Source organism: Candoia aspera, chromosome 4, assembly GCF_035149785.1.
Source record: "Candoia aspera isolate rCanAsp1 chromosome 4, rCanAsp1.hap2, whole genome shotgun sequence".
NCBI classification, from domain to species: domain Eukaryota; kingdom Metazoa; phylum Chordata; class Lepidosauria; order Squamata; family Boidae; genus Candoia; species Candoia aspera.
Genome location: NC_086156.1, coordinates 42,642,141 through 42,669,821, shown reverse-complemented (window position 1 = coordinate 42,669,821; position 27,681 = coordinate 42,642,141). Strand labels below are relative to the sequence as shown.

Below are 27,681 nucleotides of genomic sequence, written 5' to 3'. Positions count from 1 at the left end.
AAGATCTACTTCCTCCCACCAAATTAACTACAGTATATCCTAATGCAGAATTCTGGGAGTTGAAGTCCACGTCTTAAAGTTGCCAAGGTTGAGAAACATTGTCCTAATATACTCCCTCTTTCCTAAACCCACTGCAAACAAGCATTAAATCAAGAACTCCCTCCCCCCAGTTCTATGCGCAGCAGCACCCCTTTCCTCAGTGCCTCATTCCCGGCCCTCTGCTTGACCCCTCGGCTCAGCATCTCTAATCTGCTTTGGCCAGAAGACGCATTAGCAGCGCGACCGCTTTCTAGCTTCCGCGCGCCAGGAGCTGGGTGGGCAGGGCTGACGGTGGGGCGTGTCTTGCCCGGCTCTCCTGCCGGAGCTATCATCCCACCTGCAGCCATTTGCCGAAGAGGTCAGTGTTTGTGCGGCGGCCCGGCACCAGCCATCGGCGCGTCGCTTCGCCGAAGCGCGACGTCCCGTTGAACTGCAGCGCCAGCGGCGAAAGCGGGATGGAGGAGGAGGAGGAGGGTAAAAGCACAGGCTCGGTGGCTTTTCTCGCGTAATCTTTTCTTACAGGATGCTGGAGTTGGCTCTCGGCGAAGTTTCCCAGCCCTCGTGGGTTGGGGGCGCAAATTTCTGCTCTCCAGGGAAGGAAGCAGAGCCATGCCTGCGGCGAGTGAGCTTGTGCAGGGCGTCTTTCTTTCTCAGTGGCTCTGGGGGATTGCAGCCCTGTCCCATCCCACTTCCTGGCGGCTTGGGACAGAAATTCTTCGTGGTCGGGAAGGGTGTTTTCCTCGGCGTGTTGTGGTATTTTTGTGTCTCTTTTTACCTGGCTCCCGCTGCCTTGCTGCGGTCTGGTTCGCTGAGCGGCATCCTCAGTAAATAATTCGAGCTTGGATGCGGCGGCCGCCTCGCTCTTCCGCAACTCTCAAGGGAATTGCTGTATCTCCATCGGCGAGCCCTAACTAACTGAGCCCTAAATTACCACCGTGGATTAACTTCGTCGGGGGCGTGGAGCTGGCTTATGTTATAAAGAAACCAACATCACACAACCCACCCATTTCCTATAACGAAGCCCACACTCTTAAAACAAAACAAAAAAGCATTAACCAACCCCTGCTTGCTGCCCCTCAGTTCCCATTACATTCTCTATTAGTCTGTGTGGCTGTTACAGTACAGTAGTGTCTGTAAGCACTATAAAAGGAACGCCGGTCGTTTTTATCGTGAACATGGAATTGCTAATGTAAATGGTTTTCGGGAGGACGATGAGATAGTTTCTTTAAATGTTAAGTTAAAGATAAGAGAAATAGAGAAAAGTAAAAAAGAAAAAAGAAAGCAAAAGGAAAGAATAAAGTGGCTTCCAATCTTAACAGCAGCTATAAGTACATTTATATTTTACCCTCTCTAATCAGTTTCCTTATTTCCATAATCTATCCTTTCTAATAAATCCATAAATCATTCTTTTTTTTCCTTTTTCATCAGAAAGTCCATAAGTGAGATTGTTTCTGAATCTTTTTATCAATATCTTCCCAAATTTTCAAGTTGGGCTAACATCCAGAAGACAGTCTTGACCAGAATTATCCAAGTTTAAGTTTCCTCAAAGTCAGAAGTCACATCTCTTTAATTTTGCTAGCTATATAGGTCCATGCAACCCTTTCCAGCTTCTGTTGCTAGGTAGTGGCTGGGTCTGGCCCTAAAGTACATTTGTGTTAGGATTACACCTGCAGTCTTATACAAAATTGGGACTGCCATTGGCTTGAGTCTGTGGGTTTGAACATACCTAATTTAGCTTAAAGTTATGTTCTACATATGCTAAAATCAGTTTAGTAAGGTTAAAACTAGCAAGGAAAAATACAACAGTGTATTTCACAGAGTACAAATGATTTTACTGTATTGCTCCTCATCTAAATATCTAGAAAGTATTAATATAGCAACATAATATATGTACATATATTACATTATCCTCTTCCCTCAGCCACACTTCTTATGAAGACTTCATTAAATAGGCTGCTCTGTGTTGGGAAAGTGTTAAATCCCAGTTGACCCCATGAATTCTGGGAGGCTTCTCTGAGACTTTTCTCCATATATATATGTAACCCTTCACAGTGAGATATATTCTTTCAGTGCTGTCACACAATATCTGGGCACAGAGACTACCGCAGTTTATTTCGAGCATTACGTGAATGAAGAAGCTGGATAAATTTCTGTAGACAGTTGACAGAGTTACAGTGTAGGAAACTGCCCTTGTACTAAGCTGGGTCATTGGTGAATCTATTCCTGGCAGCAGCTGTCAAAAGTTAAGGGCAGAACTAGAAGCCAGAAATTGATCCTGGAATCTTCTGTTTACAAAGCTGGTGCTCAGCCATTGACTTGTGATCTCTTACTGACATATCTCTTACAAACATCAAGGACTCTTGTGGTACTTTAAGAACAGCAAATTTTACTATGGCATAAACTTTTGGGTACTGTACATAAGAAAAGCTTATGTGATAAACCCTTTGATGTTTTTGCTCCTACGAGATACTGCTGCCAGCCTTCCAGCAATGTTCATATCTATATATGTTATTTGTATGAGGACCATGTTTTGTTTGCCAAGTTGTCACCTTATGCTTTGTGAAAAAATAATTGTTCTGGATTTTTTCTTTCATATGCTTATTAACACACACATCTTGGTGATCTGTAGGTTTTCAAGTTCATTTCTTGGTATCTCATGTTTCCTAATAGCTGCCTTGCCTTATTTTGAATGCAGATATTTAGTGAAGAAAATAAAGATATATGTTAAATCAAAATCTTTAAGCAATGATCCAAATAACTCCTTGGGTATCCTGACTCTATAGATCTAAGTTAGTGGGATATAGACAACAGTAGGTTGGCTCTCAAGGTACTCTCTATTTTAGAGATCCTATTTACATATGATGGTGTGAGTGTTCGAGATTAAATAGTGCTTAACATAACACTCGGCTTTAATTATGCTTGTGATGTGCTGACCAATAGGTGCCAGAAATGACAAGTACTTTCTTTACCATTAGCATGTTGGGGCGTGGATACAACTAAAGCTGGTAGCCTTGTCTATACCTTCTCTACTCTATCTTACTAAAAAGCATTAAGTGAAAGCCTCAGTTGGCCAGAGTCATGATAGACAAGGGAGGCCAATATCTATAAACCCATCTAGTGATGACCATGTCATGTGGAAAACTGAATCTTAGATTGTAAGAACATATATTAATGGAATGAAAGAAAGAAATAGATATGTAATATATCTGTGAAATTAAGAGAAAGGCAAGAGATATGAATGAAGGTGATCTGATCTTGTGGAATGAGTTGGAGAATACATATAGGAAAGTGAAGATGAAGGTTTAATTGTGAATGAAAGGCCTCAAATGGCTGGATATATGAATTGGTGTAATTTAGGTTGTAGTGGATGTGTATGAAAGTAGGAATTCACCATTCTGAATGAAAGCAATCCAGGATAGGAGAGAGTATTTTGGTTAGCATCAAGAGTAGATCTTTGGAAAAAATGGACATGTAAGAAAAGGAATTGAGTGAAAAACCTTAGAATGACTGTAAGAACAGAATGTATGAGTCATATATGACTAGCATTACTCTAACAGGAAATATGAAAAAGGATGCTTAATGGAATTAAGTGAAAGAAGCTGTGGATAAGGAAAAATACATATAAAAGAGTCATTATGGTAAAAAGTTAAGAGAAAGATATTGTATATTGGGTCTAGAGAGAAAAAGATAGTTGCAAAGAATTAATCAGAGTGGCAAGGCATGATTCATATTAAAGAAGCAAAGAAAACGATTTTGATGGAACTTTAAAAAATGGTCTGGAAATGGCTGAAGAGGACTAAACAAGAGCCTTCAACAGAGTGAATGGAATTAGAAATAAAAGTGATAAAATCATTTACAATGAAACTGAAGTGAGGGAACGTTGGAAGTAGTATTTTAGAGAGTGGTACGGCAATGATAGCAATAGATCGAAGTAGAATTGGACCAGATGCTATAAATGTTACCTCCCAAGAAAAATTGATGAAAAGAAAGTCACAAATGCTATCAAAATAATGAAAGATTATTTTGTAGCAGGTGTAGGTGGTGTAATTGGAGTAATGTTAAAGCATGGATTTGGTTTGCTTATGGGGTAACTGTTTAATGTCTATCTGGGCCTGACAATTAGGAAAATGCTGCTATTGTTCTTTTGTACAAAAGAAAAGATAAGAATGAATGTATGTTCTACAGGGAGTTTAGTTTAAGTGTGCTTAGAAAAGTGTTTGGCAGATTTCTGGTTGAATTGTTCCTTTGTTGATTTAGACAAATGTATGATAAAGTGAATAGGCTTGAATTATGGAATGTTTTTCATTAATGTGGAGTTTGATAGAGTTCATAAGAGTTTATAAAACCTCAAAAACAGACATGAGGAGCATAAAAACAAAAAACAAACAAAACAAAAAAAGGCTGTTTGTGGCTGTGCTGGAAGCAAGAATAGTTTGCAACAATAGAACATTATGGAGAGTCATTGTTAATGATGATATATTTAACTATGTTTTATTTTATTATTTTATTCATGCTTTTCTTTGGCTTACTATTTCTTACACCCTTTCTGCACTTTGCATAACATTGCTTAAGGGAATATTGTGATGGGTGTGGGTGTATGCACGCGTGCACATGTATACACATGCTTGGGCTTGTACAAGGGGTTGCACTAAATGGAGTAGAATTTGAGATTTGTGCACATTCCCTTTTTACTTACATAATTTTAGACTCCCTAGAGAAGAATAAGTAAATTCAGTGTTTAACATCTTCATCTAAGGAAAGACTATAAAAAATAAATACATTTTCTGACCTATTAAAATAAATGCTAAATATACTATAGATATATTTTGAGTGAAATGCTTGGCTAGATGTTAGTATCTACCATACCTTGGCTGACTTCACAAGAAAAGCAAAGTCAAACCCAGTTCATATTTGGATGGGACACAGTCTAGATTGTAAAGAAAATAGGCTAGATTGTAAAGTTGGGGGGAAAAATGGAAGGAACAGTGGTAAACTGTGTCTATGACATCATAAGGCCTTGAGCTCATCTTTAAGGATTCTTTACTGTTGAATGAAATAAATGTGTTAATGGATTGAGATTTGTTAAATTGTCTCCTTTAAATTTATTTTTTCTTCCTAGCATTTTTCCTGCATATGCAGGGTACACTTTTATTAGATCAACCAGATGTCTGTCTATTAGCTGCAACAGGAATTGACTGAGCAGCTTGTCACCTAAGCCTGATGTCGGGGGCTGAGAGAGTGACTGGCTCAAAGTCACCCAGCTGACTTTCATGCCCAGGGCTAGATTAGAATTTACAGTCTTTTGGTTTCTAGCCTGGAGCCTTAACCACTAGACCAAACTGGCTCTAGTCTCCTTTAAAAGAAATATGTAATCTTAAATAAAATAATAGAAGTTGGGTACTATTGAAATCACTAAAAACTGTACTTTCACCCATATTTTTCAAAAGAACCCCAGTCTCAATAACAACCTTTCAATAGTATTTTCAAACAGCAGTGTCCCATAATTTGTGGTAAACTGCCATAGAAACTAAGTTTAAAGCCCACTTAGCTTATCAGCCAAACTAGCTTCATGGATCTATGAATTGGTCCTTAATATTTTCATTTGAGTTTGTGAGTACTTAATTTGAGGTAATAAAAAAATGGCTGTTGCCGTAATTGTACTGCTTTAAGCAGGTTTGTGGGACAGAACTGCTTGAAATTTATAGCCATCAGTTTGCTCTTTTAAAAAAAATAAATACTAGAAATATTGAATATAATCAAGATTATAGAAATACTGTTCATAGTCTTAATATGTGTAACAAATGGGTAACCTGTAGTAGAGCAATCTCCTTTTGTTATTAATTTAGGGGTAGAACATTTACTAATCAAACAATGAATGCTAATGCATGATTTAAAATATGAAAATGAAAATATGATTGCCAGATTGAAATGGTACATCAGAGCATGAAGGTTTTAAAAACAATACTTGGAATTTTATTGTCCAACATCTGAAACTCTCATTCAACTTTATTGAGAGTGAATGGATGGATTAGTAATTTGGCTATTTATTTGGAAGTATTGCTCCCTAGTAAGTCTGTGTAGGATTGTAGTTCAAAAGTACTTACTTAAGCATGCTGGTTATTCTGCAGATTGGCCATTCCTTGCCCTTGCCAAAAATGTTTTATAAAGTAGCTCTTTAATGCCACTTGAGCTCCATGTAAAAGAAAATAATGTAATTGCTGCATAAGAGACATTGTCTACTGAGAATTACTGTTGCACAAGCCCCAGTGAAATTAATGAGATGCTTACAAAATCTTATGAAAGTGTTTCTAAAAGCCTGAAGTATATTTTTCTTTAAATTGACTGATTTGTACTAGGTATAGTAACATCAGCAGTTACTAGAAAATCAGTTTTTTCTTCTAAAAGCTCAATTATGTAAATTGCTAAGCACTTAGGCTATTCAAGCAATCCCTAAAATTATTTTTACTATGACAGATTTAACTCAGGTAAAGATAATCCATCCTTTTACCAGATGGATTTTTTTTTTCCAGAGAAAGTTCATAGCTGCCCTTCTATGAATCCGAATCTAGACCAGGTTATTAAAGTGATTTTTCTTGACAAAGCTACATTAAGCTCACCAAAAAAATAAATTTAAATTCAGCACCGAGTACTATATGACACAAATCATACAGTGCTCCTTGATTATTTATTAGATAACTTTTAAACCCCTCTCTTTATTTACACTCTGTAAAAACATTGATTCCCTTAAGGTGAGCTTGTCCATGTAGTTTTGGAGCACCAATCCAGAAATGGTTTGCCATTGCCTCCTTCTGAGATGTTTTTTCATCTCCCCAGTCTGGTGTGGGACTTTCTGGTCTCTTATAAAAATCCGACATAATGTATCATATAATCCAGAAAAAGGTTGGTATTAAGTCTACATAGTAAATGGAAGTAACGCAAAAGCAGCATGGAGAGAGTGAAATCAGTAGAAAGACTCAAAATAAAAATTTGCATCATGAAATTTGTGTGATATGAACCAGGGAAGAGCAAGATCATCAAATTAGAGGACCCTCAGTTACATCATCATCCATAGATAGTACCAAACTGTACAAGTTTTAAACATTAAGTTGTGATTTTTTTTAAAGTTTTCACATGCATACAACAACTAACAGCAGCTTTCAGACATGACTTTCTTCTTTGTCTTGGGAATGATCCATTGCAAAGTGATTTATTGCAGAGGTGGTAGGTTTAACAGCATAATACTCAAACTGTGGTTGCCATAATGGCTCCTGGTTTTCTTTTAGGGCCAATCCAAACTGCTGGTTCTCATCTTTAAAATTCTACATGGCTTAGCACCTGAATATCTGCAAGACTATCTATTCCACCCAGACTCTGCCCACTCCATGCTATCTTTGATGGATGAATGCTGAGGAGGAGAGAGGTTGGGGCTTGATGATACACTTTCTCAGTGGCTGCCCCATCCTTTGGAACACTCCACCTCCCAAGATAAGGAATGTCCTCAACCTGTCAACCTTTTGGAAAGCCTCAAAACTCTATTTATTCTGCAGAGTATGTGAGTGCTTCTACTTGGGCTGCCTGAGCTAGAGTTGCTGATGGTTTTAATTATCATTTTTATTGTAAATTGATGATCTTTTGGAACTGGGTGGTATGTATATAGTTATAGAAATATAAATAAATGCTGGATGTAATGGCTCTGGACACAGGACTTTCTGCAACTTACTTTAGAGAATGATATGCTGCATCTTCAGCTCCTGCTTCTTTCTCAAAATAATGACAATTGTTAATTTGTAGGGGAGAACAGAGCTGTGATTAGCCATAGAACTGTGATTTACCAAGTTGGTTTGATGAATTTTTGTGGCTTGAAAATATTTTCATAATGTAGCCCTTGGGTAGTTACGTCATGTTTTATAATATACAGATGATGATAAAATGTCCTTTTAATATTATTTGATAAGTAGAAAAGGAAGTGTTTGGAAGAAATCATGAAGATACATCAAGCTTCTTTTTGAAGATAAAAGTGATACTTCATTCGATTTTCCTTAAAGATTTAATAAATGGTTAACAAAATGGGGTTTAATACTGACAAATTAACATCCTATGCATCATTAAACAATCTTGTCAATTGAACTTCTAAAATTACTATCAGATTAATGCATTGGGATCATTATTGCGTATTCAATTTTCACACTAGAAAAGCTGTTTTTTATGTCTCAGGGTTTTTTTTTCTGCTTTAAGTGATCTAAGCTTTTTTGGGGAATAGAATTTATAGCTTGATGAAAAGTTTCTGTAGTGTATGTTAAACCCTGAACAGTGGGAAATGACAACAATTATTTTAAGAGTAACACAAAATTAGAGGGTAGGCAGCAAATAACTGCTTATATCTCTTCTACAAAAAAGATATTGCCTAAATTGCTAGTCTGCAATTGATAGCAAGGACTAGTAATGCTGAGTTAGAGCACGTAATGCAGCTTCCTGCTTTGCCTTGAAATATATAGGTGCTGGTTTTGCTCATTCACATTTCAAAAAGAGTCATGGCTTCAAACTTCTGTTTCTCAAATCTATACCTTAAATGACAAAAGCGTATACTAAAAGCACTTGGGGATAGTTCATTTTTCTTTTATTCACTATCTCGGCTTGGGTCTGGCAGTCTTCCTCTTGTAATTTATTTTACACTTTCTTCCATTAGAGAATCCTGTTAATGTTAACTTGTCTGCCAAAAACCTGAATACATCTACCATAAAGCTTCTGTGTTTTACTGAAAATCCTGCAGAGTGTTGTCAAGTGCTGACTTGAATAAAGTACAAGAGACATTCAAAAATCCCTTTTGCTGGCCAGAAATACTGAACTGTAGGACATATCAAATGTTCTTTTTTGTAGAGCCCATTGCAAGGCAAGATCAGTTATGCTAGGCAAGCTACTTCTGTCATCACTGATCTTTTCAGTGAAGACTGATAACAAGCTAGGAGCATGCAATAAAATGTGATAGCCATAAGGAAACTGTGTATTTTAGTGTAGTTTGGAGAGGGAACCCCTATATAGGTATGCCTATGGTAATGTTAGAAATTTCCACAGCAAATATAAATTCATTCTGGGAAACAATGTCACTCTGTATGACATTGAGTCAAAATCTCGAAGGAAAGGCTTTTCTACAGAATCACTCCAGTGGAAATATGAGAACCTAACTAAACTGAAATGATCTTCAAATGGAAAACGAAATTAGAGAATTATCTGAAAGAGAAATGTGTTCATAGTAATGGGGGATTTGTCCTGAAATGCCCTCATATAGATAGTTTAAATGCACATTCTACTCATGGCAAATATATATATATATATATATATATATATATATATATATATATATATATATATCTGCATAGTTTAAAAACAGTTTTGCCTAGTTTAAATGCACATTCTACTCATGGCAAATATATATATATATATATATATATATATATATATATATATATATATATATATATATATCTGCATAGTTTAAAAACAGTTTTGCCTACATAACCAAAGGAATGTAGCCCTGGAATTTAATCTTAAAGCATACTCAGGAACAAATGTATGTTGTGAGTTCTGTTGAATTGATGGGAAGCAGTGATCACAGCACTACCCAAATTTAATTTCTATGCAGATGGAGAATTGGAACTCCATTATTGGTCAAAAGAAAGTTGATTAGGGTGAGAACTCTTCAAATTACTTCAGAATTACTCAATTTTGATAAGCTGAGCTAGAATGTATTCCACCTGTCATCCAATTTTAAGGAGTCACTTGCATGATAAGTGGTGTCAGGTTGATAGAGAGAAGGTGACTTCTTTCAAAAAAAAATGGAAGTCCTGCCAAAAGTTGAACAAATGGGACAGATTTGTGCAAAAATACTGAAGAATCAGAGTTGCTAATCAAATTTTGAGGACTATCTTTTTAAAAATTAAGTCAAATAATAAAAAAACAGGAAGCCCCATAGAAAAGCGGCTGAATCATTAATAGGAAGTTAAATCTTGGTGCTTAGCTTGATTAAAAATGTCATGCCAGTACCTTGAAAAGTGATAATTACAAATTGAATTAAAAATCAAACTGCTAGTATTTTTGAATGCTGTAGGATGGTATGGCTCTACTTGGAACATTGTGAACAATTCTGGTCACCACACATTTAAAACAAAATGTAGAACTGATACAAGTGAAGAAATGAACATGCTCTAAAATTTACCTAAGAAGAAAGGTTAAAAAAATACCGAGCGTTTTTACTTTAAAGGGGGACATTATATAGAAGAATATAAAATTATGATGGCAGGGAAAAATACTCTCATAACTCTAAAATCCAGAGACATCTAATAAGCCTGAATAGTGGGAAGTACAGGTTCACACAGTGCATAGTTAAATTATGGAATTATGAAATCTGTGACATATTTATTTATTTATCAAATTTTATCACCGCCCATCTCCCCCCAAAGGCGGACTCTGGGCTGTTTATAATAAAAACAAAATTCAAAATTCCATACAATTATAAATACAATAAATATAAATATAGATAGATAATACAAATATAAAACGTGATATTCTAGTAATAGCTGCCAACTTGGACAGCTTTGAAAGTGTCAGACTTCTTGCAGTCTAGACTGGAAACCAGTAATCCAAGGAAGAAGAATCTAGATTAGAAGGAAATTTAAGATTACAACTCAAGAATTCCAATAAGTGCCTTATTTTCAGATGAGATGCTTTTATATAGGCAATTTACAGTGGCACAGCTCTTTTCCTCCTCTTTAAATGTAAAGGTTTCCCCCTTCTTTTCCCCCATTTCTTCCTGCTCTTTAAATGTAAAGGTGTGGTGGTCCCTTTTATGAAGGTCTGCATCTGTTTGTTGTTTTGCTAACTTCTAGTCTTTGTGTCAATGTTGAGAAATACCTCTTACCAAAAGGAGTTTAGACAAATTCAAGAGGATTCAGTGAGTAGGAATTATGATAGTTTTGCTGTGTATCTTCAGAAGCAGGTATTTTTGGAAACCAGTCTTGTTAACTTCCATTAAGTACTTAGTTTGTTATTGTGAGAACAGAATACTGGATTATATAGATCTTGGTCTGACCTGGCACACATTTCATGTCATTTAATATATGAAAGCTGCAGAAAGAAACTATAAAATATTTCTCTGGGCAATTACCCTAACTTTATTTCCCCCCCCCCACTTCTTTACACTCTAACACCACTGTTGCTTCTATAAACCAGTTTCCAGATTAGGAAGAAACTTTTTATAGAAACTATAAAAAGGAATTTTAAACAATTGCAAGAAAATTCTAAAACAATTAACAGCAGTTAATAACACGAGGGAGGAACTGGAGGGCTTCTAACAGGTATACCTATTGATACAAATTTTGCCTCAAATATCATGAAAAATGCTCATATTGAGAAATGCAGATTCCTGATTCCCAATATTATGTACATAAAAAATTAGTACATTTTTGAAAATTTTTATGATAGATGGGTAGTACAAGTACTCATAAGCTAATTCTACTTTATTGTAAAGCTACATTAGCAGAACCTTGCAAGTCTGAAAGTACAATTCTCCTGCTGTCATCTTTACAGCCCAAGAATAATTCCATAATTCTCACTTGAATAATAAAAAAGATAAAAGGCATCAAGTCCCTGATTACTGAGCCTTTTTCCACTGGGTATTATTCCAAAACTTGCTTACCTGGATATGATAAACTCAGAACAAGAGACTGGTTTATGTTTAATGTAAAATTAAACCACTGTTTACTGTACTGTGCATGTTCTTGAGGAGGTCTGGAAAATCCATTTCTGAAAGTAACAGTTTTTTTACAGCTGAACTGAAAGCACACTGTAGATAATTTAAAATTATAGTTTGATGAAATGATCCATAGGTTTTGTTAAATGATTGTACGTAGCCACATTCTCCCCTTCACCCCACCCAGTGTTTAGACTAGCCTTTCTCAACCTTTTGACCACTGAAATATTTTTCAGGCCTCAGAGAACCCCTGCATATTCAGGCTCAAATATAGGCCACAACTTACAAAATTATTATATTTGTTTCATGTGTAGCCCTGTATTTCAGGCATTAACAGTGTTCTTAAACTAAAAATAAAGAATGAAAGTTATCTCTTTAATGTGAAGTTGCCTGAATTTGAAATAATTGTTTAAATAAATTGTGATCTTCCAGGGAACCCCTATGACCTCTTGCAGAACTGTAGGGTTCCATGGAACTGTGGTTGAGAAACCCTGGTTTAGACAGATTAACAAACATTTGTTGGAGAGAAAATAAATGCTTCCAGTTGTTTTGTGGTTGGTGTAGCAAATAAAGAAGAGATGTAGGCTCTGCCTTTTGGAGGTTGCCCTCAGATTTCAGATAGAACATTTTTTGGAGCAAGATTCCAAAGAACATGAGTGGGCTGCTCATTCAACAATCAGCAACTCCCTCCATTCTGCATGAGTAAATACTTTGAGTCACTTTGGATTCTGGCCATGCTTTTTCACTGAAGTGATTTACTGGGCTATTGGAGGTTGGCAGCATTTCCATACTGATCATTAGCCCAGATTTGTTTCTAGAAAGTTGACAACTGCTTGGTTAGGCATTACATCACTGCCACACAATATAGGTTAGTTGGAAAGAATTGTATTAGTTGATCACCCAGGTAGGAGAAAATGCACTTTTATACTGTGAATAGTGGTTTTCTAGTAAAAGAACGCCCCCAGCATAAAAGGAGTGAACGAAAGGTCTTCGTGTGCAGTGTCTCATTTGGAAATGAATTGGTGAGTCTAAGTAAACAACCTTAGGTATCAAATGAACCTGTGACACTGTCCAATTTCCATCTAGAATAAATTCTGCAAGCTCTAATGTGGGCTGGAATATGGCTGACTTCATTCTGGGACTCTTCTATATCTAGGACCCTTTTTCTAATGGTCCTAAGCCCGAAGGTATTCCAAAAGAAGCAGATGCTTAAGTGGGAAGCCTTAATGAGTACGTTTCCCCGTGGTTGCCATGAAGATTGAAATTGGTTGGTCAGGACTAATGGAAGGGGATTCCCTACCCTTTACCAAAAAAAAAAAATGTAATAACTGCTGTGTCCTTTGCACTTATGAAGCAGCATGATCAGTGTGCATTTTCCAGGCACCTGGAACACTACTCAGGTTTACTTGAAATATTTAATCTGCTCAATTTCCTTCCTTCCTTCCTTCCTTCCTTCCTTCCTTCCTTCCTTCCTTCCTTCCTTCCTTCCTTCCTTCCTTTCTTCCTTCCTTCCAGAGGCCTATTTAAATCTTTTGGGTTTCTTGGTGAAACCTTCCACTTTAGCTGTATGGCCATGAATAACCAGTAAGTGCTCTTGGCAGAAGTAAGTGGAAACTTTGAGCGCATACCTAAATCCCACATGTGTTAATGAAAGGACAGATGCATCATCAGCATACAGAAGAAGTTGAATAGCCACCCTGGCAATCGTGAGGATGGAGTAGGGGTGGGGGAGAGCTTGAATCAGTTAACCTGCTTGTTTGGGAGTTCCAATAGAAGTTGAATACAGTAGGGCTCTATGCAGCAGCCTTGTCTAACTCTCTTTTGAACTGGGATTACATTAGACAAAATGTCTTGTGCGTTGCAGCTAATTCTAACAAAGGTGTTATTATAAAGTTCCTGAATTAGTAATAGATGTCAGTCTATATTAATGTTAATCAGCTTGTCCCATATGATATGATTTAAGAGCTATAAAAGCTACATAGTGTGGACACCTATTCTTGCCACGAAACTTTTCAGTAAGCTGTCATAGGACAAAGACATGATCTAAGATAGACCGAGGATAGTGATTGGGACGGGCAGTGGATAGTGATTGGGACAAAAACTGGCCTGCTCATTGCCCAAACCTGATTTGTCTCTCTCCAGTCCTGTAATTTGTTGTTCAGGTGGTAGGTGTAACATTTGCTAATAATACTCAGCAAACCTATTGGACGGGACTGAGACAAATACATCTTCCAGGCCATCAGAAGTTTGCTTGGAGTATGTAGGGATACCTAGGTGTTAGTTGCTATGTAACTGTTTCATATGGTAACTTTTCCAGAACTTTTCCAAAACTTTTCACAGCTTTTCCAGACCTTGGGGTGGGGTGGTTGGTGAGTCCCTGTAAGATTTTATATTGTTTTATGTGCCTTTTCTCTTTCTGGGCGTGCATCATCTGTTCCTTTATTTTTCTGTGTTTTTGTAATGTAATGTGCCCAGAGTCATTGGGAGTCAGGCATTCTTTAAAACTGATGGAAATAAATAAATTTGAGTGAAATATGCAAAAAAGACCATGTATGTGCTAAAAAGGTTTAGTGGCAAGAATAGGTCTCCACACTATGTAGTTTGTATAGATCTTGAATCAGATACCAATTTTAAATCAGATATCATATGGGAGAAGTGCTATTGAGAGCTTGTTTTTGAAAACTCACCTGCACCAAGACCCTTCTGCCTCTGCTGCCCTAGGATAATTTCAGATATTGCTTCTGAGAAGCCCCACTGCAGTGAACAAAACTTTCCTTTTGTGATTTGGCAGGTACAGCAAAACATTTTGATTTGTCTCTAGACTGACCATTGTTTTAGTCGTGTGCGTGCAAAGAATGATGATTGTATAAAATCAGCATGAGAAATGATTTTCCTATGATTCTGTAGAGATGAGCTAAGACAGCATGGTTTACTTTTTAACAGAATGCACTGTATAATGGCAACAAATCATTAATCACTGTAAGTTATTAAAATCATGGTTCTTCTTTAACATTTATTACCTATTTCAGGACAGAGATAATTAAAACGTATTGATGATCTACTTATGCATAAGATGAATGCCATTCTGGTTATTAATGTGCTGACATTTTCTGACCTTTTTGTATCAGATTGAGTTTATATGCTCATTTTGGATAATTGTGTGGAGTTTAGTCTTCCCTCTCGTTCACATGTACAAAATAATTGGTTTTCCTCTGATCTCATGCACTGTTTTCACTTTGCAACAACAGACATTCCTATTTTTTTCCAGAGTACCAAAACAAAAAACAAAAACAAACCTAGTCTGCCTTTGAGTTTTCCTTCCAGTCCTTAGTGTCTGTAGAATGTAAACTTCAGTAAAAGTTTAAGTTGCCTTTTGATAACTTCTGAAATTATTCATTCAGAGCTTTGTATCCTTGTAGACAAGTTCAGCTTTTTCTGCCGTTCCACCAGTTCATAAAACTGACAGATATTGGGTATGACTTCCTGCAGTATGTAGGGAGGTTGCTCTTTCCAAGAATAAAATCCATTCCACTGATGGGGTGCTGTAGCTGTCACGATCTGTGTTACTTGTTACATCAGTGCTGAGAGCTGATGTAACTGACTGTGATTTATGGATGGACATTTAAAAAATCTTAAGCAAAATGTAGATGATAAAATTACACCCAGTTTCTGCATTTAGGCTCTCATTCTTGTTATATGCTATTATGCTAGAACACATCTGCATGGAGATCCTTCAACGTATATGCAATACATGGCTCAAAGGTTTTTTTTTTTTTCATACAATCCAGCTGACTCAAGAGTGTACAATTTGGGAAATATGTCAGTCGTCTATTTTCAGTGTGGGAGAACAGTATGGTTGCTAGGAGATCAATTGACCCTTATGTTATCTCCACTTCTCTGCCATCCTATTATGATGAGTCTCAGCAAATAATCCCTTTTCTTGGCACCACTAGGGATGTGCTTCTGTTTTTCAATAGCATCCTGACAAACAATCCAGCAGTTTGGTGAGCAGAGCCACAAACTCTGGGCTTTACCATCATACTTACTATTGTAATGTGTTGCAGTCCACATATAGAATATGTAGATTTAATCTGCACAGTTTTAATCCAGGTAGCAAAAGGTTTTTCAGTGCTACAAGGAGAATTTGGAATAAAATCTTGCTGGTATCATCCATATGGTGCTCGTAGACACTGGTATGTCCATGCTCACCTCTCTTGGAGCATGACGGGCCCTCCATCCCATTCTACTTTTTCTCATTTAAAATATAAAACTATACATTTTTAAAGTGCTTGACATGCTACAAAGCAGTAGCCTCCAAAATAATTCCATGTACCCACCCCCCACCCTTATGTTTCATTTAGATTTCATAATAGGCCCCATAGGAGTTTTTAGAACATAAAGTGAGCAAGTAGTTGAGGCCCAGTGTTTTGCTGTAGATGAATCCAACTATCTAGGCCAGTATTTCTCAACCTGGGGAACTTTAAGGTATGGGGGCTTCAATTCCCAGAATTCTGTAGCCAGCATGGCTGGTTGGGGAATTCTGGGAGTTGAAGTCCACACATCTCAAAGTTGCCAAGGTTGAGAAATACTGGCCTAGGGAAAAAGGCAAAGTAAGCTGAGGGATGTTAGGTGAGTGTCTTGAAAATGTAGAAAGGATGGCAAGATGCGACCTTGGAGGGATTTTTTTTAATGCGTTACACTTACTGTGGAAGTCATTTTGTGAATGAAGAAGCCACTTCCTTCCATGGTTGACATTTATTTTTGAATACAGACTGTTTGCTCAGAAAATGTCAAATGTATCTCATAGAATCCAACTCAGTATGAAGTACTCTCTGTTCAGGTTTGCAGCCTCTCCAGTCCGTTCCCTCTTCTTCCAAGGTTCTCTAATCTCTGTTGTGTTCTGATTGAGCTGCTTTGGATGTTCCCCTCCTTTAGATTTTTCCTCCCTCTTGCAAACTTGAGATTTTCCAAATCTGCTGGCATTTGAATGCTTTGGTTACATGACCAGAGGTATTCACAGTCTGAATATTAGGATTAGATTAATGATGATAATGTAAATGGATCGTGCTGAATCCCCCCTCTATTGGGATTTTTCCAGGACTTTTTTTTTTATGGGGCTTTCTGTGTGACATATATCTGTATTGGGGCTGTAATGGTGCTGGGCTCTCTTGCTGTTGCCAGTGCTGTACTGTCAGGTGTGGTTTTGCTTTTGAGAGCTTTTGCCTTTTTGATCTTAATACAGTAGTAATTGCTCCCAGTTTTATATCTATATTTGTGATACCTTATTCTGCGAAAGTACAGTTCACTTAGAAGGCACTTCATATTTATTTATTTATTTGATTTCTATAGCCGCCTGTCTCAGCGAGTGACTCTGAGCTGCTTACAACAATAAAACTATAAAACAATTACAATTAAAACAGTTAAAATATAAAACAAATACAAAATAAATATACATGACTGCCAAGTGAGCAATGCATGGATGTTAATACAGCCAAGAGACGGGACCATCCACATGCTCGAGGCCCCAGGCCCGAGCACAAAGCCAGGCCTTCACGGCCTTACGAAAGGCCAACAGGGTTGGGGACATCCTAATCTCTGTAGGGAGAATATTCCAGAGGGCAGGTGCTACGGCTGAAAAGGCACGCCTTCTAGTTCCTGCCAACCGACACTCCCTGGCTGATGGGACCTGCAGCATACCCAACCTACTAGATCGAATTGGACAGGCAGAAACAACTGGGAGAAGGCAGCCCCTTAGGTAACCTGGCCCCAAGCCATGAAGGGCTTTAAAGGTGACAACCAGCACCTTGAACTGCACCTGGAAGCACACCAGCAACCAATGCAGCTCATGTAGCAGTGGTGTTACATGTGTCGAGTACCCGACACCATTTACTATCTGTGCAGCTGCATTCTGCATCAGTTGAAGCTTCCGAATGCTCTTCAAGGGCAGCCCCATATAGAGTGCGTTACAGTAGTCCAGACGGGAGGTCACAAGGGCATGAGTGACTGTGAGAAAAGCCTTTCGGTCTAGGAATGGGCGCAAAGGCCCTCCTAGCCATGGCTGCCACCTGCTCTTTGAGCAGGAGCCGTGAGTCTACAAGGACCCCCAGATTGCGCACCTGGTCTGTCTGGGGCAGTGCAACCCCATCCTAGACCAAAGGTGGAAAAACCTTAGCACCAGGAGGCCCACAAACCCAAAGCCACTCAGTCTTGCTAGGGTTGAGTCGAAGCCCACTGCACCCCATCCAGGCCCTTACAGCCTTCAGGCACTGGGTCAGGACATCCACGGCATCACTCAGGTGGTCTGTGGTAGAGATATAAAGCTGAGTATCATCAGCATATTGATGGCATCTTACCCCAAACTGTCGGATCACCTCCCCCAACCGTCTCATGTAGATGTTAAATAGGAGAGGGGAGATGTCCTAACAGTCAGAAATCACGCTGAGACGAGGAGTAGGTCTCTAGTGTTTATTACTGCTACATTAAACAGAATCCTAACAAACTGAAGAAGAGTGGGAAAAACCCAGACAGATAAACCCCAAAAGTTAAGGCGGGTCTGATCTGTGTCTCTTTGAATGGCTGCTTAATTCCTCATGCGTTTTCCCCCCTGGATAGAGGCCCCCTCCTGCTTGCCATCAGTACTCATGACAGGAGAGAACCGAGCCCTGGGGCACTCCACAGAGTAGGGGATGTGGGCTGGACCTGCACATGTAACTGAACTGAGTGGGTTTTCAGATTTGTAGTTCTTTATATGAGTTTAAGCAGTTGGGCAGAGTTGGCATGTTCCAGGTCCCATCCATTAAGCAGTGCCATCTGATGGGACCCAGGAAGCCACCTTGTCACAGCATCTGCCCTCTGGAACAACATCCTCCTTGAAATCCACCTCACCCCTCTCCTAACTGTGTTCAGAAGAGCCCTTAAGCCTGGTTCTTCTCCCAGGCCTCGGGTTAGGCTGAGTGGCAGGTCCTGTACACTGTCTTGTTTTTAGAATGAATGGTCTGTCCTCTTCTAACCACCGTTGGTTTTTTACTTTTATCTTTTTTTTTTTAGTAATGATTTTATCATTGTATGCCACACAGAGTTGTCATGAAGTTGGCCTTATAAATGTATTACATAAATGAATAAAGTCAATCTAATTTCTGATTCAGTTGTGGGTAAATTTCACTTATTTTAACTATTAGATTTTTGCAAATTATTTTTTTTAAATCCTACAAAGAACAGTTACAAAAACAAACTTCAGTATGATAGATATCTGGAATATTTTGGATAACTTTGTGGGTTTTTTTAAGTGCAGATTGGAAGAAAATAAGCACAGTAAAGAGAGAATTGTTCACACCAGGATATGATATTTTTTAAGAAGCCATCTTCTGTTGCAAACTATATCTTGGTTTTTAAAATATACAGGCCTTAAATATTTAGGGGGAAAGGCTGTAATTACAAAACTGGTAAGATAGTACCAGTACATTTTATTGCCATTCTGATTTTCAAGGATGTTCCCTTTTTCTAGCTTCTTAGAGAAAGCAAAAATGTAATTGAAAATATAAAATAAGTGGTAGAAAGCCATCAGAACAGATGCACTACTGTTCAAGTACTAGCAAAAATTAAACTTTGATTGGTTCGTTTCCGCTGAAGTAGGTGAAGTTTTATGGCCTTTTACCTGAGATATTACTATCTTTGAGCTATAACAGAGCTAGAGAATTACTTAGGCAATACAGTTGGGATGCAGAACGTAAGATTATTCAGGGGGAATACCCAAACATTTCAAAACATAGAGGCTGAATCCCCACTGGGAAGCATTGTGCTACCATCATATTTTAACTATTCCCAAATACTGGAAAGCATTTTCTGGGACATGTTTTAATGTCCTCCCTTCTGCTTTGCTAGATGAGAGATTTAATAATGATCCTTTTAATGAACCCCTTTGTTCCTGTGGCTCTAGATTGTTGAAATAGTTGTCCCACATTTTCCAGTCTTGTGGTTTTGATAAAGTTGTATGCAATGACTTGATTTCACCCTTTTTATTCCTTCCTTTCTAGGCTGTTAATGTTTCTGTTGCTTTCCTTTTGTCAGATAAACAGCCTGTCCTATTTCCAAGGCACCGTAGCTAGGTTCTGTGTCCTTATTAATGAAGCCCACCAAAAGGTTGTGGTAGTAGAGCCTATTCATTTGCAAATAGAAGATGTAGTTTGTGCCTCTATTTCATGTATTTTATGTACAGATATTTACACAGGTGTTTGTAGGGGGGATGAGGCGATATGTGATGAAGTGTGCATCATTATGTCATGATGCAAAAACTGTGAGTCGTTTACTTGTTGGAGACCTAAACTGATTTACTTCCAGCTCAGCTATGAAATAATGGGAATCACTACAAAGTGATTTTTTTAGTGGTATGGCTTCATTTCTCTTCATTGGAGAGAATTCTTGCATCACCTTTCTTTCAAACTCCTTTAGGTCCTGCAAGTCCATTATCTGTATATATACGGAATTATATCATGCTACTTTCTTAAATTTTATATTCAGTGTATCATCATCATCATCATCATCATCATCATCATCATCATCATCTAGGTTTAGTATAGCTGCCCACTCTTAAAGACTCTGGGTGACTTACAGCATAACAAATGTACAATTAAAACAGTCAAAAACATAACAAAACGTTACAGCCCAGTCAAGAGAGCAACTGTAATAGTCAAAACCACAACAGGGGCTCCACGAAGACATTACCCCCAGGCCTCAGAATATAGCCAGGTCTTAAGGGCCTTCTGGAACCCCAGGAGAGTGGGCACCATATCTTGGAGGGGATGCTATTCCAGTGGACAGGGCTGCAATAGAGGAGGCATGCTTTCTCAGTCTTACAAGATGACAATGTTTAATTGAGGAGACCTGGAGCCTACTCTATCTGAACATACTGGCTAGACAGAAACAATTGGAGACAGGCATCATATATAATTGTGTGTTGCTTTTGTTTCCTCTTCGTCATTTGCAGCTGAGATGAATAACCAGCAAGAAAAGTCAAAGAGGAAGGACGCAATCTTAGTTGATGGAGTTATTTTAAATGGCCCAGTAGCAGATTCAAAATCAGGCGAGAAATTTGTGGAAGAGGTCAGTAAAATCATAATGGAAGAAGTGATAAAGAAGGCTGCTGATGCAACTGAAAAGGTAAACCTCTTTGATGTAATTGGAGTGTCTTCTTAATACATGGTATAACTCAAACTGATTACCTAAATAAAAAAAGCAAATTATTAACTCAGGAATCATATTCAAGGATGTATCTTTATGTACAATGTGCATTGCTACTGATACATGTAAAAAAACACATTTGATATGATACTGATGATTAAAGATACTGAATCTTCAACAACAGCAAATGTTTTCCATGTTATATCATGCCTCTACATCTTAATTTCTTGGATTTAGTAGTAGACGAACCTAAAATTCAAATATTGTTGTTCAGAATCTTCCATTTTTTATGTGTTTCATACTTGTGCTTATTTTAAATTGTTTGTATTTGCAAATCTAAAACAGTTTGTAAAGACTATAAAAAGACTCTCTCAGTTATGTTGAAATTCTAGAATACTTTATCAACTAAACCAGATCAGTCTTTTTAAAAAAAGTTGTATTTACCAGAGTATTTTGCAAATTATTTTAGGATACAATGTGATTAAGTTCTCTCATCATCCACATTTCTTTCCAATGACTTGATGCTTTCCTACAATTAGGTGTGTGAATGGCAACCTCCTGAGAAACTGAGAACACTTCTTGATTTGGAATTGAAAGACACAGGAGAGAGCCATGCCAAACTCTTGCAGTTATGCCAGGATGTTATACAATTCAGCGTCAAAACCTGTATGAATCTTATGTTTATATCTGTTTTTTGTTCCTAAGATACTGGTGATGTTCTTCCAATTGCAGTGTGAAGCTGCTCTTGCTTTTATTTATTTAGAAGAATGTAGCAATTTGGCTTTTCTAGCTAAACCCAGAAAATGAAATGAAAAGTTGTTCACTATGGCATGTCTAGATAAGAGCCTATTTTAATTGTATTTTCACAGCTTCATGTATCTGACATGGGCCTTTATGAATACGTACCACTCCTTTTTGTCTTCTTACATTTCTGATTTAATATCCTGGTTACTACTAAATCAGAATCCTTATTCAGATGTAACAGAGAACTTTAAATGAAACAAAATCTTCATGTTGAAGTTTTTGTGCTGAGAGAGAGGAAAAGATGAAAATAAACTCTGAATATTCCTTCCTGGCTTCATAAATACTTAGGAAACTTGGAGTTTACATCTGAAATGGATCACTGAATTTGTCTAAAATGGTTCTGCCATCTTTGGGATGCTGATGAATTTTCTGCCTCAGCCCTATCTTTAGCATTAATGTAAAGCATTACTCATTACACAAATTGAAGTCATACTGTAATGAGTTCTTCTGAAAAGATTAGTGGTCAGTGATAATGGTGGTCAGAAAACATGTTTGAGGGTTAACAAAACTCACCATAGAGTGAACAGCAAAAGTGATTAAGAATAAATAAAACCAGTTTGTAGTAAGTAAACATTTTTAACATAGTGCAGGAATCTGGGCATGATTATGGTAAAGTATGAATGTCTCCAAGGGGAGAGAAATGAATTGACTGTGGTAATTGAAGAAGATAATTTAGAACATACAGTGGCAATTGCAACAAAACATTTTACTGTTTATCTCCATGCTTTGTTGAACAGCTATTTGACAGTTGGCACCTTGCATTTTTATTGATTTTTTTAAATTGAGCTTATTTCTAGCTATGATTTGTTTTATTTAAAACTGTTTATATCCTGCTTATTTTACATAATCCTAGACAATTTATAGGAGCAACCAATATATCTGAGTTCTTTAAAATATCCACGTTCAAAAATGTAATCAGGGCTGGAAATTCTAAGGGAATTTAGGAAGTGGGAAGAAAAAGGGCCTAGAAGGGGTAGACAGGCAAACCAAAGATACTGCGTTGAAAGAAGGACTTAAAGACCATTGGTTAACAAGTGTACTGGAATAGCTTCCTAGGTATTCCTGCTAATTTTAACTATACATGACCATCTCCCTTTTTAATGCTTTGTGTTTATACAATAAAAATAGATTTAATCTGAAAGAAGTGGGGGTCTACATCATACAAAATGCTTACAGAACAGAGGTGCTTCCAATTAGCCACTTAGATATCAGATTGCAACTATTAATTAGCTCATATAGATAATATTCAACAATCTTTCCCTGGTTTGTTTGACCTTGGCTTAATGTGGTAGGAGAAACTCAGTCACTGTGGCTTGTAACCATGTCTTATGGCTTAGTGCAGCATGTGAATACCAGGCATTGGTGCCATATTCAATAAGTTGTGTTTGTATCATGGCTTAGTGTGATGCAGAAATCCTGCCATTCTATAAATGGCAAATTCGGTTTGACTAGCACATGTCTTAGTTGTCAGAACCTGTGAGCATCTAGAGTTACAGCCTGAAGCAAGGAGGGGATTTTAATACCAAGGATTATCAGCCCATTAAACAAGAATCAGAGTAGCTATATTCAAAAGAATTTTTATTCTAGTAAATAATGAGAGTGATCAAAAGGTTAATTACCTGTTTGGAAAATATGGCTAATTAATGAGAGTTCACAGCAATTTTCTGAAGCTGATAAGACTTACTGGTAAAGAATCTATTAGTCAACATTCTTATAAAAGGGACACTTAATTGTGTAGCTGTTTAGAGGCCCCTTTTATAGGAATGTTGTCCAATAATTCTTTACCACTAAGTTTAAGTTTAAATGAGTTTACTTTTATTACCAAAAAAAGATGTCCAGCCAGAGCACGCAGTTAACATTGCACTATTCATTAATTTATAAAAGATTCAAAGTAACATTTCTAAATCTATATTTCATTTATTGTTTGTTTATTTTATTTTGCTTGAGATGGACCAAGATAGGTAGTCTAGGATCCGATTCATGCAGTTTTTTTATCTGAACAACTAGATATAACTTTAAGATAGTCTTCTGATGCCACTTTACCTATTGTGCAAGATCTTTAAGCTAACCAACTGTGATGTGATTTTAATTATTCCTCATTGCTCTGAATGTCTTGTGTGTCTTGGAGAGGACATAAAAATAGGAACTATAGGAACTATATTCAAATCTTTTGTAATGCTTTTATTAAATGATGGACTATGTATACATCTCTTAAATATATTTCTGGAAGGGCTGACACTCTTAAAATAAATAAAATAAATTAAAAATCCAAATTTTAAATAGGAAACTTGAACACCATTCTTCTTGTACCAAATACATCTGGCTATATAATTAAAGTTTTCTCAAATAGTCTTATACTCTGTTGTAATCAGGGATGGTAATATTTAATTTACTATTATCAAATATAAAGTTGGGAAGAATGAAATCAGAACACAAATACCTTAGGACACACTCCCCCTTTAATGAGAAGAAGCTCAAATTGCGGTAGATGCAGGAACAGATCTATCTCAAGTTCAGGCTTCTCTCTGCCTTTCTTTGTTTCCCTTTTCTTCCTTTGCTAACAAGGAGGTTTACTTTGGATAAGGAAAATCTGACTGAAAGCAGAAGAGTTCCCACCTATACTGGAGGAGTTCTGAGGCTGGGTTCATGCACCACATCTAAACCACTAGATTTTTTTATTGATTTCTGTGATGCATGGGCTCTGCAACTGTGCCTTAGCAGTAAGTGCAAATCGGACTATTTATCTTTTTCAACAACCACTAATGCTAATCAGATTTATGTCTTTGTCGTCATTATTTACAGATCACCCAAGATTTTTTAATCAGTTGTATGCTGGTATTGATTATTACTCTTTAGCAGCACGTTTCATTACAGAGGCATTAAACCCGAGTGTGTAAGTGTATTTTGTTTTAAATCATGGTGGTGAATCTGCAGTGCTGTTTAATGGTGGCAGATCCTATTTCCTCTACATTTCTATGTACATTAATAACACTGATGGGGTGCATTTTTCAGATATTGGGTGAATTAGATTTCTCAGTCGCTATTAACTCCATAGAGAAGCTAAATTAAAGATGTAGGGGACTCTTTTAAATCTGAATGATTAGAGGCATTCTGTTTAATTGGTTGAAAGAAAAAAAATCTGTTTAATTGGTTTATTTTTAGTTCTTTTTCTTCTTTCCTTTATATGATTAAATATTTCTGTTCTGAATATTTTTTCTCCCTCATCTTTCCTATGTTTTCCTTTTCATATCTGTACCATGCAACCTTGTTTGGCCTGACAGCCATTTGTCAGCATGGCATTCAAATACCGATAGTCATCATTTAGCGACCACAGTTGGGACCCGCAACTCGGTCATTAAGCAAAGTGGTCACTAAGTGAAACCACAACTGTGCTTATGATCTTACTTCAGCTTTTCTTTGCTTTACTGACCTATGAAGGTCGTAAATGCGAAGATTGGTCAAAAAGTTACTTTTTCATCACCATCATAACTGCAAATGGTTGCTAAATGAATCAGTACCTGTAGGACATACACACTCAAGTCTGGAAATTGTGTTGAAGTTCCTTCCACATGCCATATATTGACTGTAGAATTTGAGCCTAAGTCTGTTGGGTTACTGAAATGTTAGCTTTATTCAAACATTATTCCCAGGCTAGTAGGACCCTTCCTCATGTAGAAAGAGTGTGAATATTCTGTTTCATTCCTTTAACCCATGTAGGAAGACTGGAGAAAAAAGTACTGCCCTATACTTGCCATTATATTTGGGAATTCAATCTGAATGTGAAACCTTGACTGGTTCTGCTTTCTTATTAGAACAAATATGAGAATGTTTAAGAAAATTCAAGAGGAACTCCCTTCTCATATAAATGAATTATACCTGCTTATTTCTTTGTATGAGGTATTTCTTGATTATTAGTTAAAAGTATTTCTCTTTTGGATTGGATTTTGATGCTTCAAATGAAAAAAAGTCCTTTATCTCTTTATGATAATTCAGAAGATAATACAGTTTTTCTCATCATTACAGCGCTGGGATAGGACAAGATGAATCTGGGAACATCTATCGCAAGAGCACGTAGAACAGTGTTTCTCAACCTTAGCAACTTTAAGATGCGTAGACTTCCTCCTGGAATCCCTAGCCAGCAATTTGAAGTCCACACATCTTGAAGTTGCCAAGGCTGAGAAACACTGTCATAGAGGAACTGAAGTCCTTTCACAGGAGACCATAGTCACACTGACCATTATTCGAAAGCACAGTTCTCACAACTAGTTATCACAGTTTATTCTTCTCTATGTATCTTCTCACTTGGAATGTTATAAGAAGCAATAAAAGTCTTAGATGGTAAATGAATTTCGAAGCTACAAAATAGAGGTTTTTTTTAAATTTTCTCAATATATTACTGCTTCCACATTAATGCTATTTGCAACATATAGCAGCATCAGTTAGATCAGGAATATATAGATATTTTGGCTATCCCTGAGTCTACAATATTGGATTGTAGATAGAAGGAAGAGGTTCAAAGTTGTCATATTAGCATGTGGGTTGAGACATCACAAGGCCAGATGATTGTATATCAAGGTCAATGTAATGATATGCTGTGGAGCATAACAAATTAACAGGAATTAGATTCCTGATTCTGAAGGACTATGGTATAGTGCTTGAAATACAGGGCATAGTTTTTTAACGGAATAGGTGGAGAATCAGTTAATTACATGTCATCCAGTCTATTAAGGGCATGAAGTGGTGGGACCTGGTGCTTAAAATGACCAAGACAGACTAGAGAGTTTTATGTCTCAATTTATAGTTTTAGGTCACTAATGTCTTGTAAATGTCTTATAAAAATTGGGGCTGGGTTGCAGACTAGGAAGGGATCCATTATATACTCATATTCATGCTATCTACTAATTTTCTTTTTCATTTGGTACATTTGATAAAAGTCAACCATCTGAGTGACAGTTTCATGTCACATTTCCCTTCCTTCAGATATACCTATGAAATTTCTCCAGTGTTTTTGCTAGTGGAAGAAGCAGTCCTAAAGAAAATGATTGAATATATTGGATGGGAAGGAGGAGATGGTATATTTAATCCAGGTAAGAAAGTGTTCCTTAATTTAAGAAATAAGGCAATGTCTACATAGCAACCATATGATTTATATAAGTATTGTGGCATCCTGTGGTATTTTCTCTTCTGGGGCATCCTGTTGCTTATAGTGGGGTGGAAACTATACTGTATCACAAAACCCATTCTACTTCTTCCAGTGTTATGCTCTCTGAGATGTATATGTTCTGCTTATATCCATATGACTTCCTCAACATCCAAGAAGCATCTATAACCATACAGCATTTACAATTGGGTACTTCTACACTTACCGTTTGGAAACCTGAAATATTTATTAATATACATAATGATTTTTTTAAAAGGTGGCTCTGTTTCCAATATGTATGCAATGAACTTGGCAAGATATAAATATTTTCCTGACATAAAGGAAAGAGGTCTTTCTGGGATACCTCAGTTGGTTCTGTTTACATCAGAAGAGGTAATGAACTTTTCTTATAGCTTTTCTAGTACAGCATTTTGTGAGAAGGAAAATGTGGACCAAAGATTGTTATAATAAGCATCAGGATATATGCATACACACAGAAAATCAAAGCTAGGATGTTAAGCAAGGTTTTAGCTGGCAATGTATATTCTGACATTATGAACTATTAATAAGATTTGAAAAGTAAAATTATACAAAGCCCTGTTGGAAATATTTGTGCTAACTGAACCCTTCTTTCCTTTACTGAAGGGCTAGATGGCCTAGGCACTGTATGAGATTCAAAGATTCATTTTTATGATTCTTCAGAGAGGACATGTGCCACCGAATTTTGGCGGCACAGTTTGCTTCCAAAAATTAGCAGTGTGAATTCCAACTATTT

General features: G+C 37.1%; 1 protein-coding gene and 1 long non-coding RNA gene across 2 annotated transcripts in view; one reads left to right on the top strand and one right to left on the bottom strand.

Moving 5' to 3' along the window:
• The window catches only part of LOC134497916 (uncharacterized), an 854,438-nt gene that overhangs the window by 511,033 nt on the left and 315,724 nt on the right, over positions 1-27,681 (bottom strand). The window lies entirely within an intron of this gene.
• GADL1 (glutamate decarboxylase like 1) overlaps positions 20,750-27,681 on the top strand; it is a gene marked incomplete at its 5' end in the record, with an annotated part of 88,595 nt that continues 81,663 nt past the window's right edge. Inside the window, 5 exons of the mRNA XM_063301836.1 lie at positions 20,750-20,941; positions 21,502-21,628; positions 24,569-24,659; positions 26,747-26,853; positions 27,184-27,299. Of these exons, the coding sequence (XP_063157906.1) occupies positions 20,750-20,941; positions 21,502-21,628; positions 24,569-24,659; positions 26,747-26,853; positions 27,184-27,299 (633 nt within the window). The remainder of the gene's footprint in view (positions 20,942-21,501; positions 21,629-24,568; positions 24,660-26,746; positions 26,854-27,183; positions 27,300-27,681) is intronic.